We start from the raw sequence: 25,666 nt of genomic DNA on the forward strand, positions 1-25,666 counted from the left end.
AGCAAAAAGGATGCCACTTGCAGGAATAAGGATGCCACCAGAAGGAATAAGGATGCCACTGGAGGGAAAAAGGATGCCACGAGCAGGTATAAGGATGCCACCAGAAGGTATAAGGATGCCATCGGAGGGAATAAGGATGCCACCGGCCGGAATAAGGATGCCACCAGAGTGAATAAGGATGCCACCAGAGGGAACAAGGATGCCCCTGGAGTGAATAAGGATGCCACAGGCAGGAATTAGGATGCCACTGGAGGGAATAAGGATGCAACCGACAGCAATAAGGATGCCACAAGAGGGTATAAGGATGCCACCGGAGGGAATAAGGATGCACCCAGGGGGAATAAGGATGCCACCCACAGGAATAAGGATGCCACTGGAGGGAATAAGGATGCCACTGGAGGGGATAAGGATTCCAGTAGCAGGAGTAAGGATGCCAATGGCAGGAATAAGGATGCCACCAGAGGGAATAAGGATTGCACTGGCAGGAGTAAGGATGCCACCAGAGGGAATAAGGATGCCACCGGCAGTTTAGTTTTGTTTATTTGCAGAGCACAGCCGAGCCTGCGGGCATCTGGGCGCTATTCTTACAAGTTACACAGGCAAAAATACAGCACAAAGATTGCATACATAGATTTACATACATAGTTATACAACGGACCCCAATTAGAAGAAATGGGCAAAGGTAATATATGTACAGCAGGGAATGCCAGTTATTCTAGCTATAGTTCTAGCTATAATGCAGCCAGGTGTACGTCTTGTTCCTGGAGCCAACCTTTAACCTTCTTTCGTAATAGAAAGAAAGACGGTTCCTCTCTTAGCGATACAGGGAGTGCATTCCATTTCTTTGCAGCTAGGACTGGGAAGCGGACCCCACCTGCGAGTTGTTGGTTAAAGCGTGGAATGGAAACGCAATGCGACTGAGCTGTTCTGGTGGGTCATGTAGAGGAATGACGTGAGATAGTGTTGGACAGGTAGATAGGTGCCTGGTGGGAAAGGCTCTTATGGGTGAGGGAGAGTGTTTTCAGGTCAATTCTTTGCTTAACGTTAAGCCATTTTATTGTGTGTCCGGTTGTCGTAATATGCTGCTTGCTGGGAATGTTAAGGGCTGATCTGATAGCGTTGTTTGCATGACTTGCATTTTGTTGAGGTTTTGTTGTGATGTGCCCAAGTAAAGTGCATTGCAATCATCAAGCTTCGATAAGACTAATGTTCTTGCTACTGGGATGCAGTTAGTTGTAGTTAGATAAGGGGGGCAAGCCGTAATGAGTTTACAGGTGTGAGCTGTGGATGCGGCCAAGGTACTAGTTTGTCTCGTTAAAGTGAGAGAGGAGTCAATGTAGATTCCTAGAGTTTTCACAACATTAGCTACTTTAATGATGTTGCCATCAATGTTGAATGAGGTGAATTGGGCACCTAGTTTGTTAAGTTTGGCCGTTGAACCCAAGAGGAGCAGCTCAGTCTTCTCGTCTTTGAGGCAAAGCCCATGCTTCGCCATCCAGGATTGAATGATGCTGTAAATGGCGTTGAGGGTCTTACTGTTTACAATATGATCACCCGTGATGGGGATGAATATCTGGGTATCATCCTCGTAGCTGGTGTACGTGACTCCCAGATAGTCAAGTTTATCAAAAAGAGGCTTAGTGAACACATTGTAGAGAGTAGGGGACACACCAGATCCTTGTGGAACCCCACAGATAATTGGAGTGGGTAAGGCCGAGGGTGCAAAGACCCTAATGGATCTATTGTTAAGGAAGGACTCTATCCATGCGTTTGCTTGGTCCGAGAACTGCGCCGCAGTTGAGAGCTGTTTGCATAAGATGTTATGGTCCACCAGGTCAAATGCCGCTGATAGGTCATGTAACAGGAGCCAGGCTCATTTACCCTTATCATTTAAAGTCTGGATTTGCGTCTTCAAGTCAATGAGTGCTGTTTCTGTCCTATGTCTGGGTCTGATTCCTGATTGTCTCAGACCTAGCAGGTTGCTGGATTCATGGTATTGTTGTATCTGCAGATAAGCTGCTCGGTCCAGAGTTTTTAACAGGAAAGGAACCGTTGTGATGGGTCTCTAGTTTGAAGGGTTGTTAGGTTAGGGTCTAATGAAGGTTTTTTTTAATAATGGGAGTACCCATGCGCCTTTCAGTTTATTAGGGAATAAGGATTCCACTAGCAGGAATAAGTATACCACTGGAGGGAATAAGGATGCCACCAGAGGGAATAAGGATGCCACCGGAGGGAATAAGTATGCCAGTAGAGGGTATAAGGATGCCACCAGAGGGAATAAAGATGCCAATGGCGGGCATAAGGATGCCACTGGAGGGAATAAGGATGCCACCAGAGGGAATAAGGATGCCACTGGCAGGCATAAGGATGCCACTGGAGGGAATAAGGATGCACCAGAGGGAATAAGGATGATATTGGCAGGAATAAGGATGCCACCAGCAGGAATAAGGATGACATTGGCAGGAATAAGGATGCCACTGGAGGGAATAAGGATGCCACCCACAGGAATAAGGATGCCACTGGAGGGAATAAGGATGCCACCCGCAGGAATAAGGATGCCACTGGAGGGAATAAGAATGCCACTGGCAGGAATAAGGATGCCACCCGCAGGAATAACTTTGGCCGCCCAATCCTTACTGATGCTGAAGAAACTTACTGTCCATGGCTTGTGTTTTTTAATGCAATTGTGGATTAAACAGTGCAAAAAACATCCAGCAAAGGGCAACAGATTCAGGGCAGCTGAGCATGATGATTATTTGTGTTGGCATTTTGGATATTTGGGTCCAAATAAGATTATGCATCCTCTATGGCAAGTGTTGAGGGGTGCACACGATAATTGGGTTGCGCAAAGTGAAGGGGGGTGTCTTAGGAATGCCACTTATGTGGCAGCGGTGGGGCTGTCCTTCTTAATGAACCTGTACTGAAGGCTTGCCACAGATACATGGCACTGCTTATCGACGGTGAGGGCACGGTTGCCACACCTACCACCTGATAGTGACATACTCGTGGCTCGAGAGTCAACCTCAACTGTAGAGCCTCCTTTTACCTGGCTGGAAATTCCAGCCAACCAGTTACAACTGGTTTTTACTGGATCCATTTGGCGGAATGTGGGTTTTTGGTCATGTGCACTACCGTGGAGCCACAGCTTTACAGCAATTGCTCCCAGGAGCTGGTTATTGGGGTCTATGCAGCTGGTCGTCTGTCCCATAAGTGTTGCCCTGAACTTGGCTTTTTTTTTGACGGACCTTCATCCATGAACCTAAATGAGAGTTCTCGCCCCTCCTGCTGGTGGCGCCGCTGGGCCAGTGCAAAACGAGAGAATGGGGCTTCACCAAACCCTAGGACGGCCTTGTACCCATTGGCACAGCAGTGTGGTTCCGGGTGCATCCGAGGGTGTGTGAGTTTGGCCCTCGCCCCTCACCACCCCTCCAGTGCTCTGTGAATTGATGGAGGCGCTATCCAGCGTGCGTCCAGGGGCTCCTGTGGCTTCATTGCTGGCGGCGGGTTCTGGATCACCAGCTGCTCCCGCTGGGGGTCTTCAGTCTGCAGCCGCTGCAGGGTGGCCTGTATCTCAGGGCAGAGGGGCAGCAAGTCCTGCAGAGTGCTCTGGAGCACTGTCTGGCACATCCCCTGCACGGCTTTCAGAGCTCTCAGGCTTGCCTGGGATGTGGTCCGACCAGAGACCACCTGCATCTTCCGCTGCACCACCTCCCAGAGGCTGCAGGGGGCGAGCGCGCTGCTGTGTCTCAAGGTCCTTTCCAGCGAGAGCTGGAAGCCGGAAATGAGTCTCCCTGGAAGTAGAGAGAGGACAGGCGTCAACATGGCAGAAATCATGTCAAGCTTCTTCCAAACACTTCATCATTTCATGACCTTTCCCAGATATAACTTTGGCATTTACTAACGAGGAAGCCAAGCAGATCTTGGCTCTAATTGGTCAAACTGAAAAACTTACAGACACACAGGACAGTCCGGATCGTTTGATTTCTAGATTAGAACGCGTCATTAGACGTGAGATTTCTCAGAAGCTTCATGCTTCAACTTTGGTTGAATATCATAAATCTCAACGAATTCCTAGAGGCCTCAGAGTATATCTGAGGCCAACTTTATGTAAGGAGAACAAGGAGTTCATTATTAAATGGGACCAGATATTGAATAAATGTTCATTGGACCTCATCCTCTTGACCATACAGGAACTCGCTAATTCCTTAGATTCTATTCAGAAAGAAATTACTGATCTGACTAATCAACGTTTAAAGTTGAAGACTGAACAAGACCTTAAGTGCATTTTGGAGGATATCAATCTGAAGCTCGCTTCATACAAACAAGATATTGAACAGCGTAAATTGCGTAAATTTAGGAGAGACACTTTTGACTATTACAACGATATTGTATCCTCGTGGCAGGAATTTTATGCTCAAAGAAATAGGAGTAGGTTTCCTAAACCACCATCTAAATCATCAGGCTCGGATAACACTAGTGAGGGGAGTATTGCTGACCCATACCAGGTAGAAGCTTGCCTACTCGTATTCCGGCTGACAGTGCAGATTCAGGCGAACCTGCTTTAACTGTACCGATATTGCCACGTTCTCCGCAGAGGGTCCCTTTTTTAGAAAAAAGACCCGACGTGGGAACAAGGTCCAAAAAGAAAACCAAGTGAGAGAATCCATAGTAGTGAATATCTCAAGTAAAACTCTCACCGTTAATCAGTTGGATATTTTGAATAAGGGACTGTCATTTGTTCCAGCAAGTAATTCTAGTCTGTTTGAAGAAAAAATTAATTTACATCTGTTGTTGCGGAAAATCAAACTGAAATTGTTTTTCTCTATGCAAACTTTTGACAGAACAGTTGATGAAATGGAGGATGTTTTGGAAATTAAACCTAAGAGTACGTTTGACCCTCCTATAGAAAATCCAGTGATCAATATGTTTAAATTCAAGGTGGAAAATAATAATAATAATTTGGCATTTATATAGCGCTACGAACCCTGAGGTATCTGAGCGCTGCTTATTATTACCCACGGTGTGTGGTGCTCATTTATCGACCTCGGAAGGATGAAAGGCTGAGTTTGGCCCCGCCAGGATTCGAACCTGCGTTAGCAGGCTCTGCACGGATGGCAAAGCAAGGGTTTTACTCGCTGTGCCACTTGACCGGCATAATGATTTGAAGAAAATTAAATTCAATTCAAAAACTCCAGTTAATCTTAAAGAGCCTCAACTTAAAGATATTGAGGCCTTGGCTAAAGATTTAGATCTAACGATAAAACCAGCAGATAAGGGTGGGGCAGTAGTAGTCATGGACTCTGCTTTCTATCACACCCAATGTCGAATGATGCTTAATGACAATTCCACGTATCTGCGATTGGATTGTGATCCTACTATACAGATTAAATCAGTGATTGAAGCCTGTGTGAACAGAGCTTTGGATAATGAGTGGATCTCGATTAAAACAAGGTCTTTTCTCCTCAATAAACATCCAATCATACCAGTACTATATGGTCTTCCAAAGATACACAAAAACACAACGCATCCTCCCTTGAGACCCATAGTAGCAGGAACAGACAGTATTTTAGATCCACTGTCTAAATATGTTGATAAGATCTTACAACCCTTGGTGAAGTTGATACCTACCTACTTAAGGGATACAATTGATTTTTTATTGAACATAAATGAAATTGTCTATCCTCAGAATGTATTTTGTTTTCTATGGATGTATGTAGCCTGTACACCTCGATTCCCCACCAGGAGGGAATTGAGGCAGTAGAGTGGTTACTATTACAGTCTGTGAATGTAGAATGTGATCCACAGTTGGTGATTGAGTTTATTACGATTATTTTACACAACAGTTACTTTAGGTACCAAGACTCATATTTTGCACAAATTTCTGGAACATCAATCGGGTCAGCGATGGCCCCTGCATATGCGAATATCTACATGTACTGGTTTGAAAAACAATTTGTACTAGACAATGTTGAATGGTCCAGTAAGATAATTGTTTGGAAAAGGTACATCGACAACATTTTTGGTGTGTGATGTGGCTCCAAATGTGAACTCGAAGTGTTTTTTGAGTATTTAAATACTGTTCATTCACGGATAAAATTTACTTTGGAAATTGGTGACCCCAAGTTACACTTTTTGGACGTTCAGTTAGAAATTGTTAATAATCAGGTCAAAACATCACTCTTTCATAAACCAACTGATGTTAATAATTTATTGCATTTTGCGAGTTTTCATCCAAAGCCAATGATGGCTAGTCTGCCATATAGTCAGATATTGCGAATTAAGAGAATTGTTATGGATACTGATGAATTTAAAGTTGAATGTGAGTCGCTCTCTAAAAAATTCTCTGAAAGAGGGTATCCAGTACAACTTTTGAATGAGGCCCAGAACAGAGCGCTCCCGATTACAAGGGAGCAATTGCTTACACCTAAGGTGAAGAAGGAGTCTGATGCAATTTTGCATATTTCCAAATTCTCTCGACAAAGTTGGCATGTTAAAAGAATCATACATAAACACTGGTCGATTCTCCATCATGTTCCTACACTTCTGGGATTGTTTCCATCTTGTCATGTCTTCCGTTTCTCCTCCCAGGTCCACATCTTACTCCCAGCCTCCCGCTTCTACACCACAAGCGCAGGGTAACACTCGAACATCCCGCAACCCACGCCAGTCTTCGTTCAGACTGCGACCATTCTTTTACTGGCACCTACCTTGGCGTTGCTATCCCAAACAACGTTGGTATACAGGAGCACGAAACAACGCAGGTCGCGTGCCGCGTTGTGTTAACATAAGGAGAAAAACAAAGCGCCTCGAGTCACGTGCTTCTACATCGACGGCTGCTTCCTTCACTACGAGGGTCACCTGATTCGACTCCACGCTCCCGGAGCAGAATCACGTGATCCCTGTATGCATACATGCCAACATTCTGTGACCAAAAATCTGTAGGAATCTTAAAGTTTCAAAAATAGTCAGGCGAGGAGGTAATGATAGGAATAGGGCGCGTCAGCAGCCCATTGTCATTGAATGAGCCCGCCGCCGCGGGTGCATTCAATGACAATGAGGCACCTGCCACGCCTTCTGCCATCACGCCAGCTCGGGGGAGCCCTTGAAAGACTCACCGGAGTTGACGTGGTGGGGGGCTAATGGCGCCTTTTGTGAAAGGCACTCGCGGCGGAGGGGTGCCCTTAGCCCACCGCCGTGGGCGCCTTTTACATCAAAGGCCTGCATGCTGCGCCTTCTCCCGCTACGCCAGCTCGGGGAAGTCCTTGAAAGACTCCCCCGAGTTGGCGTGGTGGGGGGCTAATGGTGCCTTTTGCCAAAGGCACCCGCGGCGGAGGGGCGCTTTTAGCCCACCGCCGTAGGTGCCTTTGACATTAACAGCCTGCATGCCGCGCCTTCTCCCGCTACGCCAGCTCGGGGAAGTCCTTGAAAAACTCCCCCGAGTTGGCGTGGTGGGGGGCTAATGGCGTCTTTTGCCAAAGGCACCCGCGGCGGAGCGGCGCTTTTAGCCCACCGCTGTGAGTGCCTTTGACATTAACAGCCTGCATGCCGCGCCTTCTCCCACTACGCCAGCTCGGGGAAGTCCTTGAAAGACTCCCCCGAGTTGGCGTGGTGGGGGGCTAATGGCGCCTTTTGCGAAAGGCACCTGCGGCGGAGGGGCGCTTTTAGCCCACCGCCGTGGGTGCCTTTGACATTAACAGCCTGCATGCCACGCCTTCTCCCGTACGCCAGCTCGGGGAAGTCCTTGAAAGACTCCCCCAAGCTGGCGTGGTGGGGGACTAATGGCGCCTTTTGCCAAAGGCACCCGCGGCGGAGGGGCCCTTTAGCCCACCGCTGTGGGTGCCTTTGACATTAAAAGCCTGCATGCCGGGCATTCTCCCGGTACACCAGCTCGGGGGAGCCCTTGAAAGACTCCCCCGAGCTGGCGTGGGCAAAAAAAAAAAAATGTAAAAAAAAAAAAAAAAAAAAATTTTTTTTTTTACCACAAAAAATCGGTATTTGGTGTAAAAAAATCGGTAGGCGGTAGGACTGCTTAAAAAGCGGTATCCTACCGCCTAAATCGGTAGGGTTGGCAAGTATGCTGTATGCTGTTAAAAGAACGAAGGAAACAATCAACAAACGCTTCACAGCTGCTTCATTCCTTGAGTGCTGCATAGCGTTTAGTTGTCATGTCTGGAACTTTGGCTTACTCGACCACGGAACTCTTTTGGATTGAACTGCTTAACCCTGACACTTTACTTGGAACTTTGGCTTACTCGACCACGGAACTCTTTTTGGATTGAACTGCTTAACCCTGACACTTTACTTGGAACTTTGGCTTACTCGACCACGGAACTCTTTTGGATTGAACTGCTTAGCCCTGACACTTTGCTTGGAACTTTGGCTTACTCGACCACGGAACTCTTTTTGGATTGCATTTTCTTTTCCCCGTTGTCAAGTTGAACGGAACACCCGGTGTCCTTGGAATTTCGATTGGACTTCGTGCCTCTGCCTGTGATATTCCTGCCTGCCTCAGGTGTCATTTCTCCCCTATCCCTTCAAAGTGCCCTGCCCACCAGACTTGGGTAAGCTTAGACACGTTGATTCGCCTTACTGCATTTTCATTCATTTTCTGTTAACTGACCTAACCATTATTGCCTTACAGCGGTCAGGGGGTCCTTCCGGCGTTTCCGGCCTTCGGCACTCTCACCTGTGGCCTCAAAGATTGCACTGATAGTAATTCCTAAATCTATCAGTGTGGTACTTGGGGACGGAGGTCCTATTAATCTGCACGACCATCAAGTACAACAGAACACATCTCCACCAATGATGGTGTATAGAAGAGGTAGGAACCTGAGAGATAGGGTTGTGAGAGCCGAAAGAGGCCCGAAGGAAATTCAGATGACATTGGTGACTAAAAAAAAGGGAACATTTCCTTGTCTGTCGTGTAGTCATTGTAACAATGTGGCTAAAGGAGAATACATTCTTCACCCGCAGACGGGCAAAAAAATCACTCTTAGAGATTTTGCCACATGCAGATCCACAGGGGTGATTTACAGCATTAAGTGCCCGTGTGGATTAATGTATATTGGACAGACAGCCAGATCCGCACGTGAAAGATGGACTGAACATAAATCTCAAATACGGTGTCAAAATGAGAAATCTTCAGTTGCTAGGCATTTTAATATGTCTAGACATACTATTGCACAATTGAGGTTTAATGTTTTGGAAGTGGTGAAGAAACCACCCAGAGGAGGTGACTTTTTGAGAATATTAGCTCAGAGAGAGATGTTTTGGATTGACCTCTTGGGGACTTTATCTCCAAGAGGGCTCAATGAAGAGTGCTCTTTGAATTGTTTTGTGTAGGTGTCGAGGTATGGTTGGTGAATGGTTTAAGTCGTTCATAATGCATAAATTGATATGTGTTTGAGGTCACATGGAGTGATTTGTGTTTTCCGGGTGTTACATACTGGTTGCTCCATTAGAGGTGTATGGAAGAGTAGTTATTGGGTTTGTGTAATGAGTACATAACTAGTTTACTTGGTTATTTCTGAATTTGCTGCGTAGTTCATAATGCATAAATTGATATGAGTTTGAGGTCACATGGAGGGATTTGTGTTTTCCGGGTGTTACATACTGGTTGTTCCATTAGAGGTGTATGGAATAGTAGTTATTGGGTTTGGGTAATTAGTACATAACTAGTTTACTTGGTTATTTCTGAATTTGCCGCGTAGTTAGGTATGGTTGATGGACAGCAATTGTTTTAAGGCACTTATTCATTATTTTTTCTATTTTTTCAAAAATGTAGTCTTTCTTCTATGTCTATCTTCTTTTTAAATACATACACATTTATCTTTAGTACATAACTAGTTTACTTGGTTATTTCTGAATTTGCCGCGTAGTTAAGTATGGTTGAAGGACAGCAATAGTTTTAAGGCACTTATTTATTATTTTTTTAATTTTTTCAAAAATGCAGTCTTTCTTCTATGTCTATCTCCTTTTTAAATACACACACATTTATCTTTGGTGTCTTTTTTATTTTGTTTGATTTACTCACTCAGTACCTGTGTGCTTAGTTAGCATCACCTGTGTATTTGGCAGGTTGCAGGGAGCTTTGTGCATTCTTTTAGTATTCAGTGCCGGCGAGTCACGTGACTTTATCATGTGACTACCAGGAAACAGTATAAAATGAGCCAGGAAGTGTGTTGTGGGTTGGGATCTGTTACGTGTGAATTGGAGAGGAGCCATTGAATCTGAGGTGAAGAGTTGCGCTTCTGGAAGTAAGTTTAAACTGTGTGGATGTGTTTATATTTATTTATGTTTGTATTGGAAAGGTGGTGTTAGTTTGTAAATGGTATATTTTGTGTTTGTTTTTTAGTTGCATTATACATTTCTATAATCAGCAGGATGCTTTACATTGGATGCGGGGTACTGGAAGTCCTGAATTTGGATTGGATTGGCTATTGATTTGCCTTAGGTAAATAATATATGTTGGAAGAGTTGCACAATTTAAATTTTGGGATTTTCTTTGAGGATTTGGGCTTTTTAACTCTCTGTGTTAAGTTGATGTGTTGGCACAAAGATGAGGTGGTGGCACAAGGTTGTGGATTTTGGTGATCGTTGAGCTGCACAGATTAGTTGCCAATGAGTAATAGGTGTTTTTTGAACTAGTTGTTTAGTCATTTATGGTTTGGTGATTTAACTACGTGTAATTGGAGCTGATAGATATGCTTTGGTATTCCAGAGTTCGGCAATCACATTTTACTTGTTGAGGGCGGCAGGAGTATTCGCAGGGATCCTGGTTCTGTGTACGTCGTGCACAGACAGATGCACAGACAGAGACTCTATTTTCTTTGACAACATTCCCACTGTGAGGTACATACGAATAAGTGTTTTAGGTTTTAATGCATTTTGAGATTTACATTTGGAGCCATACCAGTTGTACCACTGTGAATATACAACCACTTGTGTATGTTATGTAGAATTGTGGTTGGATTTATGTGTACATAATTATTTAATGTATTCTCTTTATTTAATGTGTTTAGTTTGTCCAAACTTTTAATGGTATGTGAGATGTCCTCTAATTGTGTATATATATCTATACTTGCAAATATTTTTGCTCCTGAAGAAGGGGATAGTCCCCGAAACGCGTAGAGCTTGAAGCTGCAGTTCAAAATTGGGAGCTTATTTCTTTGTCTGGTTTGATTTGTTTTTCATGCTGGCCATATTGGAAGTCAGTCGATACCTTTTTTCTGTACTTTTATGAAGATATTTTGTTACCTTTGTTCTAAATTGACAATTCTTTCTATATATAAAAGTGCAAATGTTATGAAATTTGACTGATTTATTTCAGCTTGTAAGGTGTGCAGGGGACGGGAGTGTCTTTAAGTTTAGACACTTTTTGTTTTATCTTTCCCAGATCTAAAACAGCCTCCGCCACCCAACCCAGGAGACGTCATTACCACTTAACATTCGCTACCAAAAGCTGTCACTGCCTAATTCCCGCGGAATGCCCCCAAACGCCTTAAGACCTTTCATTCTCAAGTCCCACAAAGGCATGCATCCAATCGGTAAATGCTTCTAAGGTTCTATCTGGGACGCCGTCTTTCATAAGCGACATATCCTTGTATCTGTTGCTATCCGTATTTAGCCCCCACATACAATCTATATCATCTTATCTATCCTCCCTGCTCTAGTTACCCTCCGCCTGTTTGTTAATTGTGCACTCTGCAATGCCTCCCTTAGACTATTTTCTCCCTTTGAACGCACACCTTCTGTGCATTACTGAGACATGGCGCCCGTCTTATAATACTGCTGTCCCTGCATCCCTTTCCACCTCTGACACAGCTTTTTTTCACACTGCTCGGCATTTGGCTCATGGGGGTGGAACTGGCATTCTTTGTCGCTCATCTTGATGGAAAGGGAGCCAGGAGAGAGGCAGCTGGCAAGGGAGTCAGAGATGTGGAGGCTGAGGGTGGCAAGGGGGCCAGGAGAGAGGCAGTTGGCAAGGGAGTCAGAGATGTGGAGGCCGAGGGTGGCAAGGGAGCCAGAGAAAGGCAGCTGGCAAGGAAGTCAGAGAGGTGGCAGCAGAGGGTGGCAAGGGAGCCAGAGAGGCAGCGGCAAGGGAGTCAGAGAGGTGGAGGCCGAGGGTGGCAAGGGGGTCAGGAGAGAGGCAGCTGGCAAGGGAGTCAGAGAGGTGGCAGCAGAGGGTGGCAAGGGTGCTAGAGAGAGGCAGCTGGCAATGGAGTCAGAGAGGTGGAGGCCGAGAGTGGCAAGGGTGCCAGAGAGAGGCAGCTGGCAAGGGAGTCAGAGAGGTGGAGGCAGAGGGTAACAAGGGAGCCAGAGAGAGGCAGCGGGCAAGGGAGTCAGAGAGGTGGAGGCCCAGGGTGGCAAGGGTGCTAGAGAGAGGCAGCTGGCAAGGGAGTCAGAGAGGTGGAGGCTGAGGGTGGCAAGGGAGCAAGGAGAGAGGCAGCTGGCAAGGGAGTCAGAGAGGTGGCGGCAGAGGGTGGCAGGGGTGCTAGAGAGAGGCAGCTGGCAAGAGAGGTGGAGGCTGAGGGTGGCAAGGGAGCCAGAGAGAGGCAGCTGGCAAGGGAGTCAGAGAGGGGGAGGCTGAGGTTGGCAAGGGGGCCAGGAGAGAGGCAGCTGGCAAGGGAGTCAGAGATGTGGAGACCGAGATTGGCAAGGGAGACAGAGAGAGGCAGCTGGCAAGGGAGTCAGAGAGGTGGAGGCCGAGGGTGGCAAGGGGGTCAGGAGAGAGGCAGCTGGCAAGGGAGTCAGAGAGGTGGCAGCAGGGGGTGGCAAGGGTGCTAGAGAGAGGCAGCTGGCAAGGGAGTCAGAGAGGAGGAGGCCGAGGGTGGCAAGGGTGCCAGAGAGAGGCAGCTGGCAAGGGAGTCAGAGACGTGGAGCCCGAGGGTGGCAAGGGAGCCAGAGAGAGACAGCTGACAAGGGAATCAGAGAGGTGGAGGCCGAGGGTGGCAAGGGTGCCAGAGAGAGGCAGCTGGCAAGGGAGTCAGAGAGGTGGAGGCAGAGGGTAGCAAAGGAGCCAGAGAGAGGCAGCGGGCAAGGGAGTCAGAGAGGTGGAGGCCGAGGGTGGCAAGGGTGCTAGAGAGAGGCAGCTGGCAAGGGAGTCAGAGAGGTGGAGGCTGAGGGTGGCAAGGGAGCAAGGAGAGAGGCAGCTGGAAAGGGAGTCAGAGAGGTGGAGGCCGAGGGTGGCAAGGGAGCCAGAGAGAGGCAGCTGACAAGGGAGTCAGAGAGGTGGAGGCCGATGGTGGCAAGGGAGCCAGGAGAGAGGCAGCTGGCAAGGGAGTCAGAGATGTGGAGGCTGAGGGTGGCAAGGGGGCCAGGAGAGAGGCAGCTGGCAAGGGAGTCAGAGATGTGGAGGCCGAGGGTGGCAAGGGAGCCAGAGAAAGGCAGCTGGCAAGGGAGTCAGAGAGGTGGCAGCAGAGGGTGGCAAGGGAGCCAGAGAGGCAGCGGCAAGGGAGTCAGAGAGGTGGAGGCCGAGGGTGGCAAGGGGGTCAGGAGAGAGGCAGCTGGCAAGGGAGTCAGAGAGGTGGCAGCAGAGGGTGGCAAGGGTGCTAGAGAGAGGCACCTGGCAATGGAGTCAGAGAGGTGGAGGCCGAGAGTGGCAAGGGTGCCAGAGAGAGGCAGCTGGCAAGGGAGTCAGAGAGGTGGAGGGAGAGGGTAGCAAGGGAGCCAGAGAGAGGCAGCGGGCAAGGGAGTCAGAGAGGTGGAGGCCCAGGGTGGCAAGGGTGCTAGAGAGAGGCAGCTGGCAAGGGAGTCAGAGAGGTGGAGGCTGAGGGTGGCAAGGGAGCAAGGAGAGAGGCAGCTGGCAAGGGAGTCAGAGAGGTGGCGGCAGAGGGTGGCAGGGGTGCTAGAGAGAGGCAGCTGGCAAGAGAGGTGGAGGCTGAGGGTGGCAAGGGAGCCAGAGAGAGGCAGCTGGCAAGGGAGTCAGAGAGGGGGAGGCTGAGGGTGGCAAGGGGGCCAGGAGAGAGGCAGCTGGCAAGGGAGTCAGAGATGTGGAGACCGAGATTGGCAAGGGAGACAGAGAGAGGCAGCTGGCAAGGGAGTCAGAGAGGTGGAGGCCGAGGGTGGCAAGGGGGTCAGGAGAGAGGCAGCTGGCAAGGGAGTCAGAGAGGTGGCAGCAGGGGGTGGCAAGGGTGCTAGAGAGAGGCAGCTGGCAAGGGAGTCAGAGAGGAGGAGGCCGAGGGTGGCAAGGGTGCCAGAGCGAGGCAGCTGGCAAGGGAGTCAGAGACGTGGAGCCCGAGGGTGGCAAGGGAGCCAGAGAGAGACAGCTGACAAGTGAGTCAGAGAGGTGGAGGCCGAGGGTGGCAAGGGTGCCAGAGAGAGGCAGCTGGCAAGGGAGTCAGAGAGGTGGAGGCAGAGGGTAGCAAAGGAGCCAGAGAGAGGCAGCGGGCAAGGGAGTCAGAGAGGTGGAGGCCGAGGGTGGCAAGGGTGCTAGAGAGAGGCAGCTGGCAAGGGAGTCAGAGAGGTGGAGGCTGAGGGTGGCAAGGGAGCAAGGAGAGAGGCAGCTGGCAAGGGAGTCAGAGAGGTGGAGACCGAGGGTGGCAAGGGAGCCAGAGAGAGGCAGCTGGCAAGGGAGTCAGAGAGGTGGAGGCCGAGGGTGGCAAGGGGGTCAGGAGAGAGGCAGCTGGCAATGGAGTCAGAGAGGTGGAGGCCAAGGGTGGCAAGGGTGCTAGAGAGAGGCAGCTGGCAAGGGAGTCAGAGAGGTGGCGGCAGAGGGTGGCAAGGGTGCTAGAGAGAGGCAGCTGGCAAGGAATCAGAGAGGTGGAGGCCGAGGGTGGCAAGGGTGCCAGAGAGAGGCAGCTGGCAAGGGAGTCAGAGAGGTGGAGGCCGAGGGTGGCAAGGGAGTCAGAGAGGTGGAGGTCGAGGGTGGCAAGGGAGCCAGGAGAGAGGCAGCTGGCAAGGGAGTCAGAGAGGTGGAGGCTGAGGGTTGCAAGGGGCAAGGAGAGAGGCAGCTGGCAAAGGAGTCAGAGATGTGGAGGCCGAGGGTGGCAAGGGAGCCAGAGAAAGGCAGCTGGCAAGGGAGTCAGAGAGGTGGAGGCCGAGGGTGGCAAGGGGGTCAGGAGAGAGGCAGCTGGCAAGGGAGTCAGGGAGGTGGCAGCAGAGGGTGGCAAGGGAGCCAGAGAGAGGCAGCTGGCAAGGGAGTCAGAGAGGTGGAGGCCGAGGGTGGCAAGGGGGTCAGGAGAGAGGCAGCTGGCAAGGGAGTCAGAGAGGTGGCAGCAGAGGGTGGCAAGGGTGCTAGAGAGAGGCAGTTGGCAAGGGAGTCAGAGAGGTGGAGGCCAAGGGTGGCAAGGGTGCCGGAGAGAGGCAGCTGGCAAGGGAGTCAGAGACGTGGAGCCCGAGAGTGGCAAGGGAGCCAGAGAGAGGCGGCTGACAAGGGAGTCAGAGAGGTGGAGGCAGAGGGTAGCAAGGGAGCCAGAGAGAAGCAGCTGGCAAGGGAGTCAGAGAGGTGGAGGCTGAGGGTGGCAAGGGTGCCAGAGAGAGGCCGCTGGCAAGGGAGTCAGAGAGGTGGAGGCAGAGGGTGGCAAGGGGGTCAGGAGAGAGGCAGCTGGCAATGGAGTCAGAGAGGTGGAGGCCGAGGGTGGCAAGGGTGCCAGAGAGAGGCAGCTGGCAATGGAATCAGAGAGGCGGAGGCCGAGGGTGGCAAGGGTGCCAGAGAGAGGCAGCTGGCAAGGGAGTCAGAGAGGGGAAGGCCGAGGGTGGCAAGGGGGTCAGGAGAGAGGCAGCTGGCAATGGAGTCATAGAGGTGGAGGCCGAGGGTGGCAAGGGTGCTAGAGAGAGGCAGCTGGCAAGGGAGTCAGAGAGGTGGCGGCAGAGGGTGGCAAGGGTGCTAGAGAGAGGCAGCTGGCAAGGAATCAGAGAGGTGGAGGCCGAGGGTGGCAAGGGTGCCAGAGAGAGGCAGCTGGCAAGGGAGTCAGAGACGTGGAGCCCGAGGGTGGCAAGGGAGCCAGAGAGAGGCAGCTGGCAAGGGAGTCAGAGAGGTGGAGGCCGATGGTGGCAAGGGAGCCAGGAGAGAGGCAGCTGGCAAGGGAGTCAGAGATGTGGAGGCTGAAGGTGGCAAGGGGGCCAGGAGAGTGGCAGCTGGCAGTGGAGTCAGAGATGTGGAGGCCGAGGGTGGCAAGGGAGCCAGAGAAAGGCAGCTGGCAAGGGAGTCAGAGAGGTGGAGGCCGAGGGTGGCAAGGGGGTCAGGAGAGAGGCAGCTGGCAAGGGAGTCAGAGAGGTGGCAGCAGAGGGTGGCAAGGGAGCCAGAGAGAGGCAGCTGGCAATGGAGTCAGAGAGGTGGAGCTCGAGGGTGGCAAGGGGTTCAGGAGAGAGGCAGCTGGCAAGGGAGTCAGAGAGGTGGCAGCAGAGGGTGGCAAGGGTGCTAGAGAGAGGCAGCTGGCAAGGGAGTCAGAGAGGTGGAGGCCGAGGGTGGCAAGGGTGCCGGAGAGAGGCAGCTGGCAAGGGAGTCAGAGACGTGGAGCCCGAGAGTGGCAAGGGAGCCAGAGAGAGGCGGCTGACAAGGGAGTCAGAGAGGTGGAGGCCGAGAGTGGCAAGGGTGCCAGAGAGAGGCAGCTGGCAAGGGAGTCAGAGAGGTGGAGGCAGAGGGTAGCAAGGGAGCCAGAGAGAGGCAGCGGGCAAGGGAGTCAGAGAGGTGGAGGCCCAGGGTGGTAAGGGAGCAAGGAGAGAGGCAGCTGGCAAGAGAGTCAGAGAGGTGGAGGCCGAGGGTGGCAAGGGTGCCAGAGAGAGGTAGCTGGCAAGAGAGTCAGAGAGGTGGAGGCTGAGGGTGGCAAGGGAGCGAAGGAGAGAGGCAGCTGGCAAGGGAGTCAGAGAGGTGGCGGCAGAAGGTGGCAAGGGTGCTAGAGAGAGGCAGCTGGCAAGGGAGTCAGAGAGGAGGAGGCCGAGGGTGGCAAGGGTGCCAGAGAGAGGCAGCTGGCAAGAGAGTCAGAGAGCTGGAGGCCGAGGGTGGCAAGGGAGCCAGAGAGAGGCAGCTGGCAAGGGAGTCAGAGAGGTGGAGACCGAGGGTGGCAAGGGAGCCAGAGAGAGGCAGCTGGCAAGGGAGTCAGAGAGGTGGAGGCCGAGGGTGGCAAGGGGGTCAGGAGAGAGGCAGCTGGCAATGGAGTCAGAGAGGTGGAGGCCGAGGGTGGCAAGGGTGCTAGAGAGAGGCAGCTGGCAAGGGAGTCAGAGAGGTGGCGGCAGAGGGTGGCAAGGGTGCTAGAGAGAGGCAGCTGGCAAGGAATCAGAGAGGTGGAGGCCGAGGGTGGCAAGGGAGTCAGAGAGGGGAAGGTTGAGGGTGGCAAGGGGGCCAGGAGAGAGGCAGCTGGCAAGGGAGTCAGAGAGGTGGAGACCGAGGGTGGCAAGGGAGCCAGAGAGAGGCAGCTGGCAAGGGAGTCAGAGAGGTGGAGGCCGAGGGTGGCAAGGGGGTCAGGAGAGAGGCAGCTGGCAAGGGAGTCAGAGAGGTGGCAGCAGAGGGTGGCAAGGGTGCTAGAGAGAGGCAGCTGGCAAGGGAGTCAGAGAGGTGGAGACCGAGGGTGGCAAGGGAGCCAGAGAGAGGCAGCTGGCAAGGGAGTCAGAGAGGTGGAGGCCGAGGGTGGCAAGGGGGTCAGGAGAGAGGCAGCTGGCAAGGGAGTCAGAGGTGGCAGCAGAGGGTGGCAAGGGTGCTAGAGAGAGGCAGCTGGCAAGGGAGTCAGAGAGGTGGAGGCCGAGGGTGGCAAGGGTGCCGGAGAGAGGCAGCTGGCAAGGGAGTCAGAGACGTGGAGCCCGAGAGTGGCAAGGGAGCCAGAGAGAGGCGGCTGACAAGGGAGTCAGAGAGGTGGAGGCCGAGAGTGGCAAGGGTGCCAGAGAGAGGCAGCTGGCAAGGGAGTCAGAGAGGTGGAGGCAGAGGGTAGCAAGGGAGCCAGAGAGAGGCAGCGGGCAAGGGAGTCAGAGAGGTGGAGGCCCAGGGTGGTAAGGGAGCAAGGAGAGAGGCAGCTGGCAAGAGAGTCAGAGAGGTGGCGGCAGAGGGTGGCAAGGGTGCTAGAGAGAGGCAGCTGGCAAGGGAGTCAGAGAGGTGGAGGCCGAGGGTGGCAAGGGTGCCAGAGAGAGGTAGCTGGCAAGAGAGTCAGAGAGGTGGAGGCTGAGGGTGGCAAGGGAGCGAAGGAGAGAGGCAGCTGGCAAGGGAGTCAGAGAGGTGGCGGCAGAAGGTGGCAAGGGTGCTAGAGAGAGGCAGCTGGCAAGGGAGTCAGAGAGGAGGAGGCCGAGGGTGGCAAGGGTGCCAGAGAGAGGCAGCTGGCAAGAGAGTCAGAGAGCTGGAGGCCGAGGGTGGCAAGGGAGCCAGAGAGAGGCAGCTGGCAAGGGAGTCAGAGAGGTGGAGACCGAGGGTGGCAAGGGAGCCAGAGAGAGGCAGCTGGCAAGGGAGTCAGAGAGGTGGAGGCCGAGGGTGGCAAGGGGGTCAGGAGAGAGGCAGCTGGCAATGGAGTCAGAGAGGTGGAGGCCGAGGGTGGCAAGGGTGCTAGAGAGAGGCAGCTGGCAAGGGAGTCAGAGAGGTGGCGGCAGAGGGTGGCAAGGGTGCTAGAGAGAGGCAGCTGGCAAGGAATCAGAGAGGTGGAGGCCGAGGGTGGCAAGGGAGTCAGAGAGGGGAAGGTTGAGGGTGGCAAGGGGGCCAGGAGAGAGGCAGCTGGCAAGGGAGTCAGAGAGGTGGAGACCGAGGGTGGCAAGGGAGCCAGAGAGAGGCAGCTGGCAAGGGAGTCAGAGAGGTGGAGGCCGAGGGTGGCAAGGGGGTCAGGAGAGAGGCAGCTGGCAAGGGAGTCAGAGAGGTGGCAGCAGAGGGTGGCAAGGGTGCTAGAGAGAGGCAGCTGGCAAGGGAGTCAGAGAGGTGGAGACCGAGGGTGGCAAGGGAGCCAGAGAGAGGCAGCTGGCAAGGGAGTCAGAGAGGTGGAGGCCGAGGGTGGCAAGGGGGTCAGGAGAGAGGCAGCTGGCAAGGGAGTCAGAGAGGTGGCAGCAGAGGGTGGCAAGGGTGCTAGAGAGAGGCAGCTGGCAAGGGAGTCAGAGAGGTGGAGGCCGAGGGTGGCAAGGGTGCCGGAGAGAGGCATCTGGCAAGGGAGTCAGAGACGTGGAGCCCGAGAGTGGCAAGGGAGCCAGAGAGAGGCGGCTGACAAGGGAGTCATAGAGGTGGAGGCCGAGAGTGGCAAGGGTGCCAGAGAGAGGCAGCTGGCAAGGGAGTCAGAGAGGTGGAGGCAGAGGGTAGCAAGGGAGCCAGAGAGAGGCAGCGGGCAAGGGAGTCAGAGAGGTGGAGGCCCAGGGTGGCAAGGGTGCTAGAGAGAGGCAGCTGGCAAGGGAGTCAGAGAGGTGGAGGCTGAGGGTGGCAAGGGAGCAAGGAGAGAGGCAGCTGGCAAGGGAGTCAGAGAGGTGGCGGCAGAGGGTGGCAGGGGTGCTAGAGAGAGGCAGCTGGCAAGAGAGTCAGAGAGGTGGAGGCTGAGGGTGGCAAGGGAGCCAGAGAGAGGCAGCTGGCAAGGGAGTCAGAGAGGGGGAGGCTGAGGGTGGCAAGGGGGTCAGGAGAGAGGCAGCTGGCAAGGGAGTCAGAGAGGTGGTGGCCGAGGGTGGCAAGGGGGTCAGGAGAGAGGCAGCTGGCAAGGGAGCCAGAGAGGTGGCAGCAGGGGGTGGCAAGGGTGCTAGAGAGAGGCAGCTGGCAAGGGAGTCAGAGAGGAGGAGGCCGAGGGTGGCAAGGGTGCCAGAGAGAGGCAGCTGGCAAGGGAGTCAGAGAGGTGGAGGCAGAGGGTAGCAAAGGAGCCAGAGAGAGGCAGCGGGCAAGGGAGTCAGAGAGGTGGAGGCCGAGGGTGGCAAGGGTGCTAGAGAGAGGCAGCTGGCAAGGGAGTCAGAGAGGTGGAGGCTGAGGGTGGCAAGGGAGCAAGGAGAGAGGCAGCTGGCAAGGGAGTCAGAGAGGTGGAGGCCGAGGGTGGAAAGGGTGCCAGAGAGAGGCAGCTGGCAAGAGAGTCAGAGAGGTGGAGGCTGAGGGTGGCAAGGGAGCGAAGGAGAGAGGCAGCTGGCAAGGGAGTCAGAGAGGTGGCCGCAGAAGGTGGCAAGGGTGCTAGAGAGAGGCAGCTGGCAAGGGAGTCAGAGAGGAGGAGGCCGAGGATGGCAAGGGTGCCAGAGAGAGGCAGCTGGCAAGAGAGTCAGAGAGGTGGAGGCCGAGGGTGGCAAGGGAGCCAGAGAGAGGGAGCTGGCAAGGGAGTCAGAGAGGTGGAGACCGAGGGTGGCAAGGGAGCCAGAGAGAGGCAGCTGGCAAGGGAGTCAGAGAGGTGGAGGCCGAGGGTGGCAAGGGTGCTAGAGAGAGGCAGCTGGCACGGGAGTCAGAGAGGTGGCGGCAGAGGGTGGCAAGGGTGCTAGAGAGAGGCAGCTGGCAAGGAATCAGAGAGGTGGAGGCCGAGGGTGGCAAGGGTGCCACAGAGAGGCAGCTGGCAAGGGAGTCAGAGAGGTGGAGGCCGAGGGTAGCAAAGGAGCCAGAGAGAGGCAGCTGGCAAGGGAGTCAGAGAGGTGGCAGCAGAGGGTGGCAAGGGTGCTAGAGAGCGGCAGCTGGCAAGGGAGTCAGAGAGGTGGCAGCAGAGGGTGGCAAGGGTGCCGGAGAGAGGCAGCTGGCAAGGGAGTCAGAGACGTGGAGCCCGAGAGTGGCAAGGGAGCCAGAGAGAGGCGGCTGACAAGGGAGTCAGAGAGGTGGAGGCAGAGGGTAGCAAGGGAGCCAGAGAGAAGCAGCTGGCAAGGGAGTCAGAGAGGTGGAGGCTGAGGGTGGCAAGGGTGCCAGAGAGAGGCCGCTGGCAAGGGAGTCAGAGAGGTGGAGGCAGAGGGTGGCAAGGGGGTCAGGAGAGAGGCAGCTGGCAAGAGAGTCAGAGAGGTGGAGGCCGAGGGTGGCAAGGGAGCCAGAGAGAGGCAGCTGGCAAAGGAGTCAGAGAGGGGAAGGTTGAGGGTGGCAAGGGGGCCAGGAGAGAGGCAGCTGGCAAGGGAGTCAGAGAGGTGGAGACCGAGGGTGGCAAGGGAGCCAGAGAGAGGCAGCTGGCAAGGGAGTCAGAGAGGTGGAGGCCGAGGGTGGCAAGGGGGTCAGGAGAGAGGCAGCTGGCAAGGGAGTCAGAGAGGTGGCAGCAGAGGGTGGCAAGGGAGCCAGAGAGAGGCAGCTGGCAAGGGAGTCAGAGAGGTGGAGGCCGAGGGTGGCAAGGGGGTCAGGAGAGAGGCAGCTGGCAAGGGAGTCAGAGAGGTGGCAGCAGAGGGTGGCAAGGGTGCTAGAGAGAGGCAGCTGGCAAGGGAGTCAGAGAGTGGAGGCCGAGGGTGGCAAGGGTGCCGGAGAGAGGCAGCTGGCAAGGGAGTCAGAGAGGTGGCAGCAGAGGGTGGCAAGGGAGCCAGAGAGAGGCAGCTGGCAAGGGAGTCAGAGAGGTGGAGGCCGAGGGTGGCAAGGGGGTCAGGAGAGAGGCAGCTGGCAAGGGATTCAGAGAGGTGGCAGCAGAGGGTGGCAAGGGTGCTAGAGAGAGGCAGCTGGCAAGGGAGTCAGAGAGGTGGCGGCAGAGGGTGGCAAGGGTGCTAGAGAGAGGCAGCTGGCAAGGAATCAGAGTGGTGGAGGCCGAGGGTGGCAAGGGTGCCACAGAGAGGCAGCTGGCAAGGGAGTCAGAGAGGTGGAGGCCGAGGGTGGCAAGGGAGCCAGGAGAGAGGCAGCTGGCAAGGGAGTCAGAGATGTGGAGGCCGAGGGTGGCAAGGGAGCCAGAGAAAGGCAGCTGGCAAGGTAGTCAGAGAGGTGGAGGCCGAGGGTGGCAAGGGGGTCAGGAGAGAGGCAGCTGGCAAGGGAGTCAGAGAGGTGGCAGCAGAGGGTGGCAAGGGGGTCAGGAGAGCGGCAGCTGGCAAGGGAGTCAGAGAGGTGGCAGCAGGGGGTGGCAAGGGTGCTAGAGAGAGGCAGCTGGCAAGGGAGTCAGAGAGGTGGAGGCCGAGGGTGGCAAGGGTGCCGGAGAGAGGCAGCTGGCAAGGGAGTCAGAGACGTGGAGCCCGAGAGTGGCAAGGGAGCCAGAGAGAGGCGGCTGACAAGGGAGTCAGAGAGGTGGAGGCAGAGGGTGGCAAGGGGGTCAGGAGAGAGGCAGCTGGCAATGGAGTCAGAGAGGTGGAGGCCGAGGGTGGCAAGGGTGCTAGAGAGAGGCAGCTGGCAAGGGAGTCAGAGAGGTGGCGGCAGAGGGTGGCAAGGGTGCTAGAGAGAGGCAGCTGGCAAGGAATCAGAGAGGTGGAGGCCGAGGGTGGCAAGGGAGTCAGAGAGGGGAAGGTTGAGGGTGGCAAGGGGGCCAGGAGAGAGGCAGCTGGCAAGGGAGTCAGAGAGGTGGAGACCGAGGGTGGCAAGGGAGCCAGAGAGAGGCAGCTGGCAAGGGAGTCAGAGAGGTGGAGGCCGAGGGTGGCAAGGGGGTCAGGAGAGAGGCAGCTGGCAAGGGAGTCAGAGAGGTGGCAGCAGAGGGTGGCAAGGGTGCTAGAGAGAGGCAGCTGGCAAGGGAGTCAGAGAGGTGGAGACCGAGGGTGGCAAGGGAGCCAGAGAGAGGCAGCTGGCAAGGGAGTCAGAGATGTGGAGGCCGAGGGTGGCAAGGGGGTCAGGAGAGAGGCAGCTGGCAAGGGAGTCAGAGAGGTGGCAGCAGAGGGTGGCAAGGGTGCTAGAGAGAGGCAGCTGGCAAGGGAGTCAGAGAGGTGGAGGCCGAGGGTGGCAAGGGTGCCGGAGAGAGGCATCTGGCAAGGGAGTCAGAGACGTGGAGCCCGAGAGTGGCAAGGGAGCCAGAGAGAGGCGGCTGACAAGGGAGTCATAGAGGTGGAGGCCGAGAGTGGCAAGGGTGCCAGAGAGAGGCAGCTGGCAAGGGAGTCAGAGAGGTGGAGGCAGTGGGTAGCAAGGGAGCCAGAGAGAGGCAGCGGGCAAGGGAGTCAGAGAGGTGGAGGCCCAGGGTGGCAAGGGTGCTAGAGAGAGGCAGCTGGCAAGGGAGTCAGAGAGGTGGAGGCTGAGGGTGGCAAGGGAGCAAGGAGAGAGGCAGCTGGCAAGGGAGTCAGAGAGGTGGCGGCAGAGGGTGGCAGGGGTGCTAGAGAGAGGCAGCTGGCAAGAGAGTCAGAGAGGTGGAGGCTGAGGGTGGCAAGGGAGCCAGAGAGAGTCAGCTGGCAAGGGAGTCAGAGAGGGGGAGGCTGAGGGTGGCAAGGGGGTCAGGAGAGAGGCAGCTGGCAAGGGAGTCAGAGAGGTGGAGGCCGAGGGTGGCAAGGGGGTCAGGAGAGAGGCAGCTGGCAAGGGAGCCAGAGAGGTGGCAGCAGGGGGTGGCAAGGGTGCTAGAGAGAGGCAGCTGGCAAGGGAGTCAGAGAGGAGGAGGCCGAGGGTGGCAAGGGTGCCAGAGAGAGGCAGCTGGCAAGGGAGTCAGAGAGGTGGAGGCAGAGGGTAGCAAAGGAGCCAGAGAGAGGCAGCGGGCAAGGGAGTCAGAGAGGTGGAGGCCGAGGGTGGCAAGGGTGCTAGAGAGAGGCAGCTGGCAAGGGAGTCAGAGAGGTGGAGGCTGAGGGTGGCAAGGGAGCAAGGAGAGAGGCAGCTGGCAAGGGAGTCAGAGAGGTGGAGGCCGAGGGTGGAAAGGGTGCCAGAGAGAGGCAGCTGGCAAGAGAGTCAGAGAGGTGGAGGCTGAGGGTGGCAAGGGAGCGAAGGAGAGAGGCAGCTGGCAAGGGAGTCAGAGAGGTGGCCGCAGAAGGTGGCAAGGGAGCCAGAGAGAGGCAGCTGGCAAGGGAGTCAGAGAGGTGGAGGCCGAGGGTGGCAAGGGGGTCAGGAGAGAGGCAGCTGGCAAGGGAGTCAGAGAGGTGGCAGCAGAGGGTGGCAAGGGAGCCAGAGAGAGGCAGCTGGCAAGGGAGTCAGAGAGGTGGAGGCCGAGGGTGGCAAGGGGGTCAGGAGAGAGGCAGCTGGCAAGGGAGTCAGAGAGGTGGCAGCAGAGGGTGGCAAGGGTGCTAGAGAGAGGCAGCTGGCAAGGGAGTCAGAGAGTGGAGGCCGAGGGTGGCAAGGGTGCCGGAGAGAGGCAGCTGGCAAGGGAGTCAGAGAGGTGGCAGCAGAGGGTGGCAAGGGAGCCAGAGAGAGGCAGCTGGCAAGGGAGTCAGAGAGGTGGAGGCCGAGGGTGGCAAGGGGGTCAGGAGAGAGGCAGCTGGCAAGGGATTCAGAGAGGTGGCAGCAGAGGGTGGCAAGGGTGCTAGAGAGAGGCAGCTGGCAAGGGAGTCAGAGAGGTGGCGGCAGAGGGTGGCAAGGGTGCTAGAGAGAGGCAGCTGGCAAGGAATCAGAGTGGTGGAGGCCGAGGGTGGCAAGGGTGCCACAGAGAGGCAGCTGGCAAGGGAGTCAGAGAGGTGGAGGCCGAGGGTGGCAAGGGAGCCAGGAGAGAGGCAGCTGGCAAGGGAGTCAGAGATGTGGAGGCCGAGGGTGGCAAGGGAGCCAGAGAAAGGCAGCTGGCAAGGTAGTCAGAGAGGTGGAGGCCGAGGGTGGCAAGGGGGTCAGGAGAGAGGCAGCTGGCAAGGGAGTCAGAGAGGTGGCAGCAGAGGGTGGCAAGGGAGCCAGAGAGAGGCAGCTGGCAAGGGAGTCAGAGAGGTGGAGGCCGAGGGTGGCAAGGGGGTCAGGAGAGCGGCAGCTGGCAAGGGAGTCAGAGAGGTGGCAGCAGAGGGTGGCAAGGGTGCTAGAGAGAGGCAGCTGGCAAGGGAGTCAGAGAGGTGGAGGCCGAGGGTGGCAAGGGTGCCGGAGAGAGGCAGCTGGCAAGGGAGTCAGAGACGTGGAGCCCGAGAGTGGCAAGGGAGCCAGAGAGAGGCGGCTGACAAGGGAGTCAGAGAGGTGGAGGCAGAGGGTAGCAAGGGAGCCAGAGAGAAGCAGCTGGCAAGGGAGTCAGAGAGGTGGAGGCTGAGGGTGGCAAGGGTGCCAGAGAGAGGCCGCTGGCAAGGGAGTCAGAGAGGTGGAGGCAGAGGGTGGCAAGGGGGTCAGGAGAGAGGCAGCTGGCAAGAGAGTCAGAGAGGTGGAGGCCGAGGGTGGCAAGGGAGCCAGAGAGAGGCAGCTGGCAAGGGAGTCAGAGAGGGGAAGGTTGAGGGTGGCAAGGGGGCCAGGAGAGAGGCAGCTGGCAAGGGAGTCAGAGAGGTGGAGACCGAGGGTGGCAAGGGAGCCAGAGAGAGGCAGCTGTCAAGGGAGTCAGAGAGGTGGAGGCTGAGGGTGGCAAGGGAGCAAGGAGAGAGGCAGCTGGCAAGGGAGTCAGAGAGGTGGAGGCCGAGGGTGGAAAGGGTGCCAGAGAGAGGCAGCTGGCAAGAGAGTCAGAGAGGTGGAGGCTGAGGGTGGCAAGGGAGCGAAGGAGAGAGGCAGCTGGCAAGGGAGTCAGAGAGGTGGCCGCAGAAGGTGGCAAGGGTGCTAGAGAGAGGCAGCTGGCAAGGGAGTCAGAGAGGAGGAGGCCGAGGATGGCAAGGGTGCCAGAGAGAGGCAGCTGGCAAGAGAGTCAGAGAGGTGGAGGCCGAGGGTGGCAAGGGAGCCAGAGAGAGGGAGCTGGCAAGGGAGTCAGAGAGGTGGAGACCGAGGGTGGCAAGGGAGCCAGAGAGAGGCAGCTGGCAAGGGAGTCAGAGAGGTGGAGGCCGAGGGTGGCAAGGGTGCTAGAGAGAGGCAGCTGGCACGGGAGTCAGAGAGGTGGCGGCAGAGGGTGGCAAGGGTGCTAGAGAGAGGCAGCTGGCAAGG

At 55.3% G+C, this 25,666-nt stretch overlaps 1 protein-coding gene across 1 annotated transcript in view; it reads right to left on the reverse strand.

Moving 5' to 3' along the window:
• Positions 1-534: 534 nt before the first annotated feature.
• The window catches only part of LOC138447896 (uncharacterized), an 879,976-nt gene continuing 854,844 nt past the window's right edge, over positions 535-25,666 (reverse strand). The window contains exon 11 of the mRNA XM_069604399.1: positions 535-3,791. Coding sequence (XP_069460500.1) covers positions 3,418-3,791 — 374 coding nt within the window. The 3' untranslated portion in view covers positions 535-3,417. The remainder of the gene's footprint in view (positions 3,792-25,666) is intronic.

This window comes from Ambystoma mexicanum, chromosome 3q (genome assembly GCF_040938575.1).
Source record: "Ambystoma mexicanum isolate Mex_15411 chromosome 3q, UKY_AmexF1_1, whole genome shotgun sequence".
NCBI lineage: Eukaryota > Metazoa > Chordata > Amphibia > Caudata > Ambystomatidae > Ambystoma > Ambystoma mexicanum.